This window comes from Canis aureus, chromosome 8, assembly GCF_053574225.1.
Source record: "Canis aureus isolate CA01 chromosome 8, VMU_Caureus_v.1.0, whole genome shotgun sequence".
Lineage (NCBI taxonomy): Eukaryota > Metazoa > Chordata > Mammalia > Carnivora > Canidae > Canis > Canis aureus.
The window spans coordinates 14,749,210-14,763,708 of record NC_135618.1 but is presented as its reverse complement, the minus strand read 5'-3'; the positions used below and the strand labels follow the sequence as shown (position 1 = coordinate 14,763,708).

General features: G+C 41.1%; 1 protein-coding gene across 8 annotated transcripts in view; it reads right to left on the bottom strand.

The window, feature by feature from the left end:
* DNAI3 (dynein axonemal intermediate chain 3) overlaps positions 1-14,499 on the bottom strand; it is an 81,811-nt gene that overhangs the window by 5,463 nt on the left and 61,849 nt on the right. For 5 of the 8 annotated variants that reach the window (XM_077905254.1, XM_077905253.1, XM_077905259.1 and 2 more), the window contains 5 exons: positions 13,001-13,131; positions 10,751-10,955; positions 8,992-9,083; positions 8,126-8,248; positions 4,955-5,404 (listed from right to left, as the gene is read on the bottom strand). In XM_077905254.1, the coding sequence (XP_077761380.1) occupies positions 5,264-5,404; positions 8,126-8,248; positions 8,992-9,083; positions 10,751-10,955; positions 13,001-13,131 (692 nt within the window). In that variant the 3' untranslated portion in view covers positions 4,955-5,263. Of the gene's footprint in view, positions 1-4,954; positions 5,405-7,604; positions 7,981-8,125; positions 8,249-8,991; positions 9,084-10,750; positions 10,956-13,000; positions 13,132-14,499 lie in introns of those variants that run through there. The other 3 variants (XM_077905257.1, XM_077905258.1, XM_077905260.1) reach the window with 3 other exon arrangements.

The window sequence follows — 14,499 nt, the reverse complement described above, 5'->3', positions numbered from 1 at the left end:
ATAGTACAGCTTGCCTGGGGGATGAAACTGCGATTCAGACTAGGTCTGCCTGGATCCCAAAGCCCTCTGTCTATTCACACTGCACATCAGCTCAAAAGACTGAAGGGCAGAAACAGAAGACTGAATTGGCCCACAGGGCTGTTGGGAAGGAGTGGGCAGTGGGAGAAAAGGCTGGAGCTCTGGGAACTGGACGGAGGCACACCAGGTAGCTCCATTTTCATTCATGTCCAGTTCTCCCACCTTTTATTATAGGAGGTCAGCTTCTCAGCTTGAGCCTCCCAGGGTGAGTTGAAGAAACTTGGAGAGAACTCATGCCAGGGAAGGAGGAAGAAGTGCAATGCATTTGCCTGAGCTTCACAGCCTTGAAGTCCAAGAAAGGTGAGCATTCTGAGTTGAGTGGTCTGACTTATCCCACCCCAACCTTCTTCCTTTTATATATACCAGACTGGCACTAAGGTCCAAAGGCTCTCCCTGGCTTCTTCTGCTCCCTCTCCCAATAAATCTCTTGTACATCTAGTCTTGCCTTGGTGGTGTTAGCTTCATGCTGAACCTAAACTGACACAAAGGCATTGTCCCAACACCTTCCGCCATGTTACAGGCCATCAGGCCACTCTAGCATATTGTCAGAGGGGAGCCTTGGGTGCCTGGTGGTTGTAGGTTTGTTTGTTTGTTTTTTTAAAGATTTTATTTAGTTATTCATGACAGACACACAGAGAGAGGCAGAGACATAGGCAGAGAGAGAAGCAAGCTCTCTGTGGGGGACCCAATGCAGGACTCCATCCCAGGACCCTGGGATCAGGACCTGAGCCTAAGGCAGACACTCAACCACTGAGCCACCCAGGTGCCCCTGTAGGCTTCTTTTTAAACATATGTGAATCACCTTTCATCCCAGGAGCTACAGGACACAACCGGGGGCGCTTTGCAGAGGGATGAGATACCAGATAAGCAGGTCGGGCAGGATCCCATGAAACTTGGGCTGTGGCTGTTGATATGACCCCGCTGGTGGCCATAGGCTGGTGAGAGGATGAGGAAAACTAAGATTATAAATACACAATACAGATATCATACTGAACTGATAATAACTGCTATCATAAGCCAGATGAACCCCATGTTTAATATCTATAGCAAGAATATTATAGCTGTGTTGTATTTGTAAATCAGATAACATAGAGGCAAAAATTTACTGCTTGCTATATGCCAAGCACTATACTAAGCTCTTTATTTGATAATCAATATCCATTACTTTCTTCTTCTATGCTAATAAAACCTTGCTTTTGTTTGAGACAACAGTGAGCCAGCCAGATAATGGCTTCTGTCATATAATCATGACATTCCTGTTCTCGATGGTCCCAGCTTCTTCTCATTAAGAGGTGTCCACACAATGCAGTTCTGTCCAGGAGACCCAAGCAGAAGTCTGCTGGGGTAGGGATGGAAGACTGAGGTATGAAAATACTTCTCCTAGAAGACTACAGGGGCAAACTCCTCGCCCTCTTCAGGTCTTTGCTCAAATATCACCTTCCCAGTAACACCTATTCTGAACACCCTGTTTAAAATTGTAGAACCAGGCACAGTGTAGACACTCAAAAATTTTTTTTTCTTTAGGGGAGTATATGAAAACAAAACTGGGAAAATTACTGGACAAAGTGCAGAATAGCAAGTACAAATGCCCTGGGACAGGAATATGCCTTATGGTGAGTTGGAGGCGGCTGGCATGACTGGGATGGAGTGATGTGGAGGAGGAGATAGATGAAGCCAGAATGACATGGACAGCCTGATCATGTGGGGGTTTGCAGGTCCCAATAAAGCCCCTGGCTCATAATCTGAGTGAGTTGGGAAGCCAAAGAGGAACTCTGGGAAGGAGAAGGACAGCTTCTGCCGTCCATTTAAAAGCATTGTCTGGGGGTACCTGAGTGGCTCAGTCAGTTGAGTGTGGGACTCTGTGGATTTCTTCTCAGGTCACAATCTCAGGGTCATGAGATTGAGCCCCGTGTCAGGCTCCATGCTCAGCGTGGAGTCTGCTCAAGATTCTCCCTATCCCTCTGCCCCTCCTCCTTCTAAATAAATAAATAAATAAATAAATAAATAAATAAAATATTAAAACTATCTGGCTGCTGCCGAGAGAGAGACTGAAGGGGTACAAGTGGAAGTAGGGAGAACAGTTAGGAGACTACTGCAAAAATCCAAGCTGGTGAGGCTGTAGCTTGGACCAAAGCAGTAGCAGTGAGGAAGGAGAGAAGTGATCGGCTCTGGATGTATTTTGAAGCATAATCAATAGGGTTTGCTCACAGAGAGGGTATGGATTGTGAGAGAAAGGGAAAAATGATGGATGACATTAAGATTTTTGTCTGAGCAACTGAAAGCAAGGTGATTGGGAGGACTGCAGGAGAATGGGTTTTGGAGGAAAATCCAGGCATTCAACTTTGGACATGTTTTAAATTTGAGATGCCTATTATATATCCAAGTGGAGATGTTAAGTAGTCAAATGGATATACAGCTCTCAATTTTGTGAGAAAATTTCATGCCAGGGATATAGGTAGTACTTAGAGCTATGAGACTGGATGTATTTACATAAGACATAAGTATGGGGGAAGGAAGGAAGGAAGGAAGGAAGGAAGGAAGGAAGGAAGGAAGGAAGGAAGGAAGGAAGGAAGGAAGGAAGGAAGGAAGGAAGGAAGGAAGGAATGAGGGAGGAAAGAAGGAATGAAAGAAAGAAAGAAAGAAAAAGGAAGGAGGAAAGAAAGAAAGATGGGGAGGGAGGAAGGAGGAAAAAGAACAAAGAGAAATAAGGGAGGAAAGAAGGAGAGAGAAAGAGGAAAGAAAGGAAAGGAGAGGAAAGGAGAGGGAGAGAAGGAAGGAAGGAAGGAAGGAAGGAAGGAAGGAAGGAAGGAAGGAAGGAAGGAAGAAAGGAAGGAAGGAAAGGAGGTAGGAAGGAGACTGGGTGGCTCAGTCGGTTAAGTATCTGCCTTCAGGTCAGGTCATGTTCCCAGAGTCCTGGGATGGAGTCCCAGGTCCTGCTCTGGAAGTCTGCTTCTTCCTCTGCTTGCAGCTTACCCTGCTTGTGTGCTCTCTCTCTCTCTTTCAAATACATAAAATCTGAAAGAGAGAAAGAAAAAGAGAGGGAAAGAAAGAAGGAAGGACCGAAGGAGGGAGGGGGGAAAAAGGAAAGAAAGAAAGATCGTTCCAGGGCGAGGCTGAGTCCTGGGACACTCGGGTAACGATGATACACTGTGTGCCAGGCGCTGCTGCCTTATGTGCAGGTGCCCATTTAGCCTTGTAAAAAGTTGCAAGGTAAATACTCTCACCTGACTGGATGGTGGGGGCATCTGTTTCATAGCGACCTGTCATCTGTCCAAAGGCACACAGATGATTAAGTGCTACTATCTACCTATCTTTTGAGATAAATGACTTTAATGTCCTCCAGCAACTTAACTTATAAGCCTTGGCATCACCTTTTGTCTAGTAGTCCCCATCCAACCAGCCTCATTTTCACATTAAGCTTCAGTACAGAGTGTGTTAAGCTCTTAACTTGAAGCACTACTACTGCCTCCTGGTAGGACTTCCTGCTGTTGGACTGTCCCTGCTCCAGGCCATACCTTATCTTTCTAAAAATAAAAGTGACTGTGTTACCTTCCTGCTTAGCCCTTCTATTAATTCCCCATTACCTGCAAACTCTAGTCCAGTTTTATTAGCCTGGTTTCCTAGAGCCTTCACAATCTGGCTCCAAGCTATTTTTCCAGTCTTACCTCCTGCTACTCTCTCCACAACTCCAACTCCCATGCCAGTCACTTTCCTGTGACACTGAACCTCTGGTTGAGACACACCAAGCTCTTTCACAACTGTTTCACATGCTCTTTCCTTTCTGCGCCCACACTGGTTAACAACCCCCCCCCAAATACAACATTGACTAGAAGACGTGATGGAGGGCATGGTGTTATTTCACATCTCAGAGAAAGCTTTCAATATTCCATAAGTATGATGTTATTGTTTTAGATACCTGGTATCACATAAAGGAAGTCCCCTCTTTGTAATTGCTAAGAATTTGTTATTGTTTTATCATGAACGGATATGGAATTATACCACATGTTTCTTTGCATCCATTCAGTATCATGCATTCCCTCCTTTAATCAGTCATTGATTTCTTCTCTATTGTAAGAAAGATATTCCCTGGGTAAACCCAACATGATCTTTATGTATTATCCTTTCTTTCTTTCTTTCTTTCTTTCTTTCTTTCTTTCTTTCTTTCTTTCTTTCTTTCTTTCTTTCTTTCTTTCTTTTCTTTCTTTCTTTCTTTCTTTCTTTCTTTCTTTCTTTTCTTTCCTTTCTTTCTTTTTCTTTCTTTCTTTCTTTCTTTCTTTCTTTCTTTCTTTCTTTCTTTCTTTCTTTCTTTCTTTCTTTCTTTCTTTCTTTCTGATTATACTTATTTATTTATGAGAGACACAGAGAGAGAGAGGCAGAGAGAGAAGCAGCCTCCCTGCAGGGAGCCTGATGAGGGTCCTCAATCTTGGGACCCCAGTATCATGACCTGAGCCAAAGGCAGATGCTCAACCACTGAGCCACCCAGGCACCCCTGTATTATCCTTTCTTTATATATATATTCCTGGATTTGATTCACTACTACTTTATTTAGCACATAGCCCTGCAATCTGTGCAGGGGCCCTGGAGGTGGGGGGGGGGGACATTGTTTGGAGGGGCAACCCAAAGCAATCTGATAATGGGAATGAAGTTCGATTTCCACTTTTCTCTGGGATTAGGGGCTCTGAATAGATGCCTAGGGCTGGGGATGAAGGGGATGTCTCCAGCTTTGTATTATATAGGAAAATGAAAATTTCATTATTAGTAACCTTCATATTCAGTACTAAGTTCAGTACACATTCAATCCAAAATCAAAACAGATCTTATTGTTATAAATCAAGTTTTATTTTTTTAAACATTTTTTTTTTTTATGATAGTCAGAGAGAGAGAGAGAGAGAGAGAGGCAGAGACACAGGCAGAGGGAGAAGCAGGCTCCATGCACCGGTAGCCTGACGTGGGATTCGATCCTGGGTCTCCAGGATCGCGCCCTGGGCCAAAGGCAGGCACTAAACCACTGCGCCACCCAGGGATCCCATAAATCAAGTTTTAATAGCAGTGAAATAAAAGGCTAATATTTGTAAGTAAACCTACTTGATGCTGAGTTTGTCTTATCTTATTTCATCTTATCTAAAAAATAACAAATAAAAAGAAAGTCCTACAAAGTCCCCAGAACACCCTTGTGGAAATCTTTCTACAAGTCCATGAATGACATCTTCTCTGCCACTTTGAGGAAGCCAAGGTTGATGAGGGTGGTCTCTTCCAGTTCTAAGTAACTCTCATAGTCCATTTTCAATTCAGCCTCCAGCTGTTCTTTTGACTTCTGATACGTTTTCTAGGAGGAAAAGCCAAATTATCCAAATAAAGCACTGACACCTAGAAATACCAGAGGTAAGAAGGAGCTGCTTTGGAGCATTTGCCTCACCACTGCCCCATGGGAGGGCTTTGCAGGAAGGCCAAGGGCAGGAGGGCATGTCTGGCACAGGGAGGAGAGTGGCTGCTGGTTCTGGAATCAAGAGGTGTGTGCAGATTTCTGTGGCTCATGAGGCCTGCCAGATGTTAAGAGGCTGGCTGTTTTTCCTGGCCAGCGATCCTTCTCTAGCAGTGGTCCAGGAAGATTTCCTCAGGGAGTCTGGTTTTACAGAACTGGCAAGTGGGAAATACATGGCCCTTTGACACCTCTTTATTAAAAACAAAAAACAAAAAACAAAAACAAAACAAAACAAAAAAACCTTCTTCTAGTCTTCCTCATAATTCTTATCTCCCTTGTGTAGCCTGGAGTATGGATAATTGACTAGGGGTTACAGAATTCTTTTGAATTCCTCCCTCTCCTAAGTCCTATTTAGATGGCATAGCTTATGGATCAGACGGTAACTCCTACTATTTCCAGCTTTGGGTCTCCAGCTGAAATTCCAGTTAGAAGAACTCCCATTTCATGTGCTGTTAGAGCTGTAATTACTATTATTTTTCAAGAAACAGGCTGTTCCAGACTCAATGTTTGCAAAGAGATAGGTGTATAGTTTCCTTTGGATGCGTCGGTTGATGTGTACAGCCTAATTACCCTGGCAACTGCAGGGTGCTTGTGAAGACCAGCCTTGCTGGATGGATGTGTGATCCTCCCCTGCCTTCTGTAATAATAATAGTGAATGCTTACTACCATTCTCCATGTGCCAGCTACTGGCTGAGTGCTGTAAATATTTTAACTCATTTAATCTCCACTACGCCCCCTCTGAGGTTGTTAGTTTGCTCCCATTTTCCCTTTCATCAGCAGTTGCTCCTTAGACGATATTTCTCACTAACATTAGTTGTTTTTCCTTGGTGATGCTTTTCATGTTCTAAATGTAACAGAGAAGCCCTTTTAGATCTATTCGCTTATCCCCAGTCTAATTCCAGAGAAAATTTGAGAAGCAGTAGCTCTACGTTAAAGAGGGCACTATCTCAAATGGAAATGAAGCTACAGGAAGAAGTTGGGAGACTCAAGCACATGATACAATTTCAAGATATGATTATTATAATATTCAGGTGTTTTAAAAGCATTTCATAGGCAAATAATTTTTGGATTTTCCCACAAGTCTACTTGCTTCCACTGATGTGGATAATTAGGAGCCGTCACTGTTGTATTTAAACACTCACAATAATCATGGGTAATTGCGGGCATAAAGGAAGGGTGTCAGGTTATCTCCCACCACAGAATTTCAACCAGCATTTGTGAATGTGCAAAAGAACAGACCGAGACCAATTTTTTTGAGCAGGGAAAACGATGAAAAGTTAATTGGTTGGTATTCTTTTATACCTTGTCGCCACTAAACAATGTTTTTGAAATGAGGCCCTTTGACTTTATTACACTAATATGTACCTATCACTAAGTGACAATGTAGACATTAAAATTTCCACATGCTCATGCTTCTAACAGAGACCTAGGGTTTTATATGCATAATTGTATTGGAGGAGATTATATATTTGGCTATAAGGAATTTATAAACGGGACCAGTGGTGAAATTGCTAGGGACAATGGCCTCAAAAGGGAATGAGCAAGAGAGAAGTAGAAATGTGGGATAGAAATGTAGAGAAGTAGAAATGAGGAGATCTCTGTGGAGAGAGAGAGAAGAGCCGAGTTCATAGCATATTTAAAGGCCCTGATTCCTGTGGGCCAGGAAGACCCACAGTGAACAGGGTTCCTAGCAAATGGAGGCTAGGAACCAGGAAGGTGAAGAACTCCAGAGTTATAGGTACCTGTCTGGTCGAAGGATGTGCCCTCTACCAACTTTTCCTCTGTCTCCAATTTTATAGCTTGCGGATGTTATATTAAGTTCCTATCTATCTGCCTACATCCTAGTTCCCATTTACTAAGGGCTACCATTTGTCAGGCTACTGAACTGACAGCCTAATCCTGGAAGGTAGTTATCAGTATTCCCATTTTAAAGACAAGAACTGAAGCTCAGCACTGATATGAGGCCTGCCCCAGGTCCTGCTGCTAGTAGTGGTGGGTGGAGTTGGGATTTGAGCCCATGTGTCTTGTTTCTATATCCCATTCATTTTGCACTGCCTGTTTTTCTTTCTTTCTTTTTTTTTTTTTAATTTTTGAAAAAGTAATCTCTACACCTAAGTTTGAGTGGGGCTCAAACTCAGCTACTCCGAGATCAGGCATCAGATGCTCTGTGGACTGAGCCAGCTAGGTGTCCCATGTGCTGCCTGGTTTAAGGTATTATTCACTAGATGTTAAAATTCTATGCAAAGAAAGATTCCAAATTTTGAATTGTTGTATCTATGAATGATATTCAGGTGACTTTGTATCTAAAGGACTTTGAAATTATGGAAAACTTCAGAAAGTTAAGTTGGATAGAATCTAGATAGGTGTCCAGTTGATAGTTGTTGCTCACGGTCCAATTGATAGTTGTTGCTCACAGTAAGCTAGGAAATGAGAGAAATACCCTCTTGACTGCCATAAGAACAAGAGAAGAATGTGAAAAGGCATAATTTTCCTATTAAAACTATGCATATTTCCACTGGAGTCAGAGGAAGGCAACGACTTTTGTTTCTGAAAAAAATCACTTACAGTTTTCTTCTTCTCAAGCTCCAGCTCCATTTCCTTCTTTTCTTGGTCGCGAATTTTCTTGCGTTGTTCTATATATTCCAGATGCTTGACTTCTCTTTCGAAGTAGTAGTTCATGCTTGATACCTGTTAGAAGCACAGGCCCTTGAGAGGGGAGCCCACATGGAAGGCTCCATATTCTTCACAAGGCTCTAGAAGAATTTCTGCTGCCCATAATTCATTAGCTGGCTTACCTGCTTTGAGATACCACCCACAGGCCCACTACTAGAGGAGCTAGCTCCATGTGAGGGTTACTGTGCTAAGGTTCAGGGCCCTACAAATTGAAGGATTCCATGAAAGGAATGGGGATGGAAGGAGAGCAGAAAAAAAAAAAAAAAAAAAGACAATTTTGTAGAAGAAATACTCAGGGATGGCTTTTTTCCCTTTTCTTGCTTTTCACTTCTAAGCCTGAGGAAAGTATCATATCATTAATCACACTTGGAAAACCCAGATAAGGAGATCAGTGTAAACCCTAAAGGGACTGGAAGTGGAGCTGAGTTCCTGGTCACCTGGAGGATTTGAAAGGAGTCCTATGCTTCAGTTACAACCTGAAAATACCATGTTATGAATCCACAAGTCAATTCTTTTCTTAATCTGGGCTTCATTTACTTGCCCTCTCTCTCATCACATTTGGGTGTTTTTGTTTTTGTTTTTATTTTTATGGTTTCAAGCTATTTAACTCCTACAACAGAAACACACTCCCTTATTTAGGATTGTATGATTCTTTTGTTTTCTTACAGAGCAAAAATGCTGTCATTTCTGAACACATTTTTACAACATGCCTCAGCAATATCTGGTCGCATAAATCCTCAGAGCCAAAAGTTACTAACCTCATTGGTGGAAGGGTGACTTAATGTCCAAGGAATTTCCAATATATGCAGTGTTCCATAATAATCAGCTATGGCTATAAATTGCTGCTTTGCTGAAAGATCCAAAAAATGGGAGAGAAAGCAGAAAGTCATCCTGGAGGTTAAACATGAAATGTGTTTTTGTTTTGTGGTTTCCCAAAAGACCTGCTGCAGTTACAATAGGCTTGGCATCTTCATCAGACATTCATGACTGAGGACAATATTAACATATAAAAATCATCTTTTCCAGTAGATGAAGTGAAAGCCAAGACCCTGAACTTTTGTTGGCCTCTCTATCCCCCCCAACTCTTATCTTTTTGGTGCTCATGTAAGGAGTGACTCCTAGTGAAGCTGACCCTCTGTGTGCCTGGGCTGCTGCGCAGACTTGATAAGAAAGTGGGGATAACACATGCAAAGGTTTTCAAAGAAAAATCATGAAACCAATTTCCACCACAGGTACTCAGTAAGGGCTGAGGGATACCATTATCCAAATGAATTTCAAAGACACAGCCAGAACCAGTTTTCTTATTATCAGATACCTTCTTTTGATCATTGAAAATAGACATAAAACACAAAATGTGTTTAAGAATTTTAATTTTCTCTTATCATATGTGGTTTTTTTCTTTTTCTTGGTTGCAGAAGATTTGGTTTAAATTGTTAAGTTTTAGATTCATAATCCCTGATGTATACAAAAGCAATGTTTTGTAGCAAAGATGGAAAAAAAACCACACTTGGTGACACATAATGGTTAAGCGGTAGTGAGACTGTGAGACTCCAGAAATTCTGAAGACTGAATTTCTAAACATAATGTTTCTGAGAGAATATGGGTAGAAAGACAATTTCATGCCTGCATACCTTTGGAAACAAAGGGAAATTTTTTTTAAGATTTTATTTATTTGACACATAGAGAGTGAGCATGAGCAGGGAGTGGGAAAGGACGAGGGAGAGGGAGAGGGGGAAGCAGGCTCCTCACTGAGCAGGGAGCCCAACTTGGGACTTGATCCCAGGACCCTAAGATCATGACATAAGCCAAAGGCAGACACTAATTGATTGAGCCACGCAGGCACCCTAAGAAACTTCTTTTAAAAGAAGGAAATATACTCCGTTTATATGGAAAGTAGTGGCTTGGGTAAAACAGAGAAATTGGGACAAAGGATATAAATCACTTTTTCAAGAACACATCCTTGAATTTCTCCTTGCTTTGTTATATGTTGTTTTTCCTCATAATTAGTTCAAAAGTTAGAGGTTTAAATAGGTAAATGACCCCAGAGAGTCATTTGATCTCATAAAAAGGATGGCTTGATACTGTCCAGGGAAAAGCCATAAAAATGACAAAATATTGAAAATTTGTGGCATAATTAAAAATTAAAGATACAAGAACTATTCTATTTGGAAAAGCAGCAGCAAAGGGCAGCAAAGATTTAGGGATCACCCTATCTGACCTGGAGAAGATGAAAGGATGCTTTTCATTTTGTGGTTCAAAATCAGCCTCTGCTTATACTAACCATGCCTCAGAAATAATTGTCAATAAGGAAAATAATGAGAGAATCTCAGATTATATCCAAAGTTTGACTGCAAGAAGGAAGGGGAAGAAAGGGAAGAGAAAGGATGGGATGAGATGGGCAGAAAAACAAAAACTTGAGAAAAAAATATTAGAAACTTTCCAGATGAATGTAAAAATGTTCCTGAGTTACCCCAAAAAAGCAAAATAACTTAGGTCATTTAATTAGAATTAACACACCAGAAAAGGTCCAGGGTTTGATGTAGGTGATCATAGTTATGCAGATGTTTTGTGACTGGGCTGGCTCATGAGTTTTCTCCAGAAGGTCCCAGATATCGATGTATCCATCTTCTCGGCCAATATAGAAAACTCCAGGCCTTGTCAGGGACCAGTGGCCTGCGGTATACTTTTTTGGTGCACAGGATGACTGAAGGAGGGGTCCGGTCTTTAAACAAATTTTAAAAGAACACGTGAAAACTATTATTGGAGGTGTATTCACAATGATTTTGTGTAAGTACAAATCAGATGGCTATGATCGTGGAACAGCATAATTATGCCCACTCTGAAGCTTGATTCTTTTTCTTGTAGGATTTTATATAATGCTAACCCTTTTCTTTCCTGTGTGTTTTTTATAACATTTTTTTCTTATTTTAGTTGCCTTTTAGAAAGGATCAAATCATGCAGTCGAGCTGGAGATTGGTGGCTGTTAGAGAAGGTAAGATTATAAGGAAATTTTTCGCTATTCCTTTATTTTGCTGACATATGTCTATTTCCCATGGAGACAACTCTGGCAGCCAGGAAAAAAGCAAATAAAAAGTCAATTCCAGCTGTGAGCTGCATCCAATGGCTTATAAATATTGTTTGGAAGAGATTTTAGACCAGCAAAGCATGACAAGATCATCTTCTCTTTTCTTTACCATGGGGTAATTTGCCCTCTTTGGGAGGTTTTCATAGACAGAAAAGATCAGAATGTGCTTTCTTACTGTCATGCTCCAACCTGACAATGAGGTGTTCTCATTTATCTACTTATATCTGCAGAGACTGAACTAAACTGTGGAGCTGTTTCCTACCCTCTGAGACATGCATAAGAAACTTCCCTGTGGGGAACAAAGATTCATGGACTCCTTATCCTGTTCTTACCCACCTTGCCCAGCTCCTTCCATTTCTGTGGATAACCAGGTACTTGAGCCCTAGATAGTCTATGGACAATCTTGCCTAATTTTCTTTTTCTTTAACAACAAAACTGATACCTACTCACTGTAAAAAAAAAAAAAAAATTGAACATACAGAAGTACATTGGTATAAAGTAGACGTCCTTTTGTGGATGGGCACTTTAAGTACTTTCCAGTTGTTTCAATGACAAGCTCATATACATATTCACACAAATATTTGTGTCAGAGTCTCAGAAGTAAAAGTGCTAGGTCAAAGAATATATATATATGTATATGTATATTTTATCACTTTATTTAAATAACATATAGTTTTTATTAAAGAATATATGTATATGTTTATTCATTTTATCCAAAGAATTCATATATATGTTATATATATATATAAATATACACATTATATATTATTTTTTCAAAGAATATATGTATCAGAGCTATGAAGTAGATTTACGAATTATATTTCAGATTTTGATAATCTTAAATTGCACACCAATGGGACCTGTCATGATGATTTCCCCACACCGTTACTTTACTGGGTTATTTATTTATTTATTTATTTATTTATTTATTTATAGATTTTATTTATTCATGGGAGACACAGAGAGAGAGTCAGAGACACAGGCAGAGCGAGGCTCCATGGAGCCTGCAGGCTCCATGCAGGGAGCCCGATATGGGACTCCATCCCAGGTCTCAGGATCAGGCCCTGGACTGAAGGCAGTGCTAAACTGTTGAGCCACCCGGGCTGCCCACTTTACTGGATTTTAATAGTCTTCCAGTTTTTGGCAGTTTAGTTTCTATTTGCCTGGAATCAGGCCCTCTCCTAATCCTGACTACCAGAGTTCTGGCACTGCCTCACTGTGGTCCATGCATGTCTCTGGTCTCCCGGTAATGGACCCCTTAGCCTTCTTATTTCCACTTTCTGAATCTGTGGACACATTCCTGGTGCAGAAGCAAAGGTGACAGACCCAGTGTTTCTCCTTGGACTTCATACAGTAACTAGCATCCTATCGTGTATTTTAAGGGGAGGGAAAAAACATAAAGCAAATCAACGGCCCACTATGCATTTTGAAGAGAAGACTGTTAGGTCTTAGAGAAGAAACATGTAAATATTGTTTCCTTCCCTCAGGAAAGAAAGGCAAATGGTGTGTTTTCAAAAGGCTTACAGTGGTTCTGCAGACAAATTGGAACCCAGGCCATCTGTTCTAATTTCTCTAAAAAGTGTCCCCGAGGCACTGTTATGTCAGAACAGTCTGTTATTCCCATTGTCTTTCTCAGTAACAAAGGACCACACACCCACTCCTCCATTTATCAGGCGACTTACCGAAATACCTTCTTTCCAGATGGCCACATTCCACCCCCCAATGGTGAGGACAATGTCCTTGTAAAAAGGTGACCTCTGAACAGTGTGGACAGCTCCATCATGGACAGTGTAGAGGTTAACTGGCTTTTTTGCTGTTGGGATGGAAAAGATCATTTCATCTTTAATAATAGTATTTACATTCCTGCATGAAGAATGGGCAGACTTCCAGTGGACAGTCAGGTCCTAATTAATGGGATCTAAGTGTAGACAATAAGAGGTCAGTTGGGGTAAATGGATCTGTCAAGGGACTGCTCTTCCTCTTTTTATGAGAAGTCCAGGGGATTTTCATCAAGTCCATTTTTCCAGCTCAAAGGAATACTTCATGTTCTTATTCAGTTACTTATTCTTTAACTCGGTTGGTCAAAAAATATTTGTGGATTACCCCTATGTACCTATAGGTACTGTAGATGATGAGTAAACAATGGTTAATAAATGAACATGATCCTGCCCTCATGAAGCTTACAGTCTAATGGGAAAGACAGATACTCAATAAAGAATATCCAATATCCAATAAACAAATCCCAAAGTACATAATAAAAAATGTTAAATGTGTTATGGTAGGAAAAAAATTATATCCATAATTTAGACCAAATGGTCAGGAAAGTCTTCTCTGAAGATGAGCCATATAGTTCTTGGTAGCATTTTGGTATGGGAAGATTTTAGTGTGGAAGAGTATTCCAGATGGAACAACACACACCAAACTCCTGTGGGGAGAAGTGCTTAGTGCCTTTATAAATTTGAGGAAGACCAAAGTCTGGTAATCCCAGCATGAGGCATATGAAACAAGTGGGGACCAGGGAGGGTCCAGATACACAGGCCCTTGTAGGAAAGGATTTTAAATTATATACTACACATGATGTGTTTCCATGAGTCCTTTAGGCCCAGAAGACAATCTGATTCCTAATGATTCTCTGACTGCTGTGAAGAGAATGAGTTCAAGACAGGTAAAAGAAAAGAAGGGACACTGTAGGAGGTAGTTCTGGTGAGAGAGCATGGTACCTTGGTTGAAGTTACAATGGACAAAAGTAGATGATCGAGAAGTATTTGCAAGCTGGAATTGACAAGACTAACAGATGCCTTCAACAGGAGGGCTGAGAATGATAGGTTTCTGGTAGGAGCAACTGACTCCATGAAGTTTCCATTTATTGCAACTGGGAAGACTAGGGGGAGGCAGATTTGGGTGTTAAGATCAAGAGCTCTCCTTAGTCTCTGTTCCAGGTCTCGAGTCCTCCTTTTCCTTAGGCTTTCTACCCTACCATTGATTAGGTCTTCTCTCCTCCAGACATGACTGCAGGGCTAGCTGCTCCCTACTCCTTGCTGCCCACACCCACCTAAGGGATGGCCATAAAGATATGTCCTATCTAGGTCAAACCATGCGTCTGGCTACCTTATACCCAAACCATGAACTTATTGTGAATTCCGTCATATTGATAGCTGTGTAAAAGTTGGATTGTTTTTCC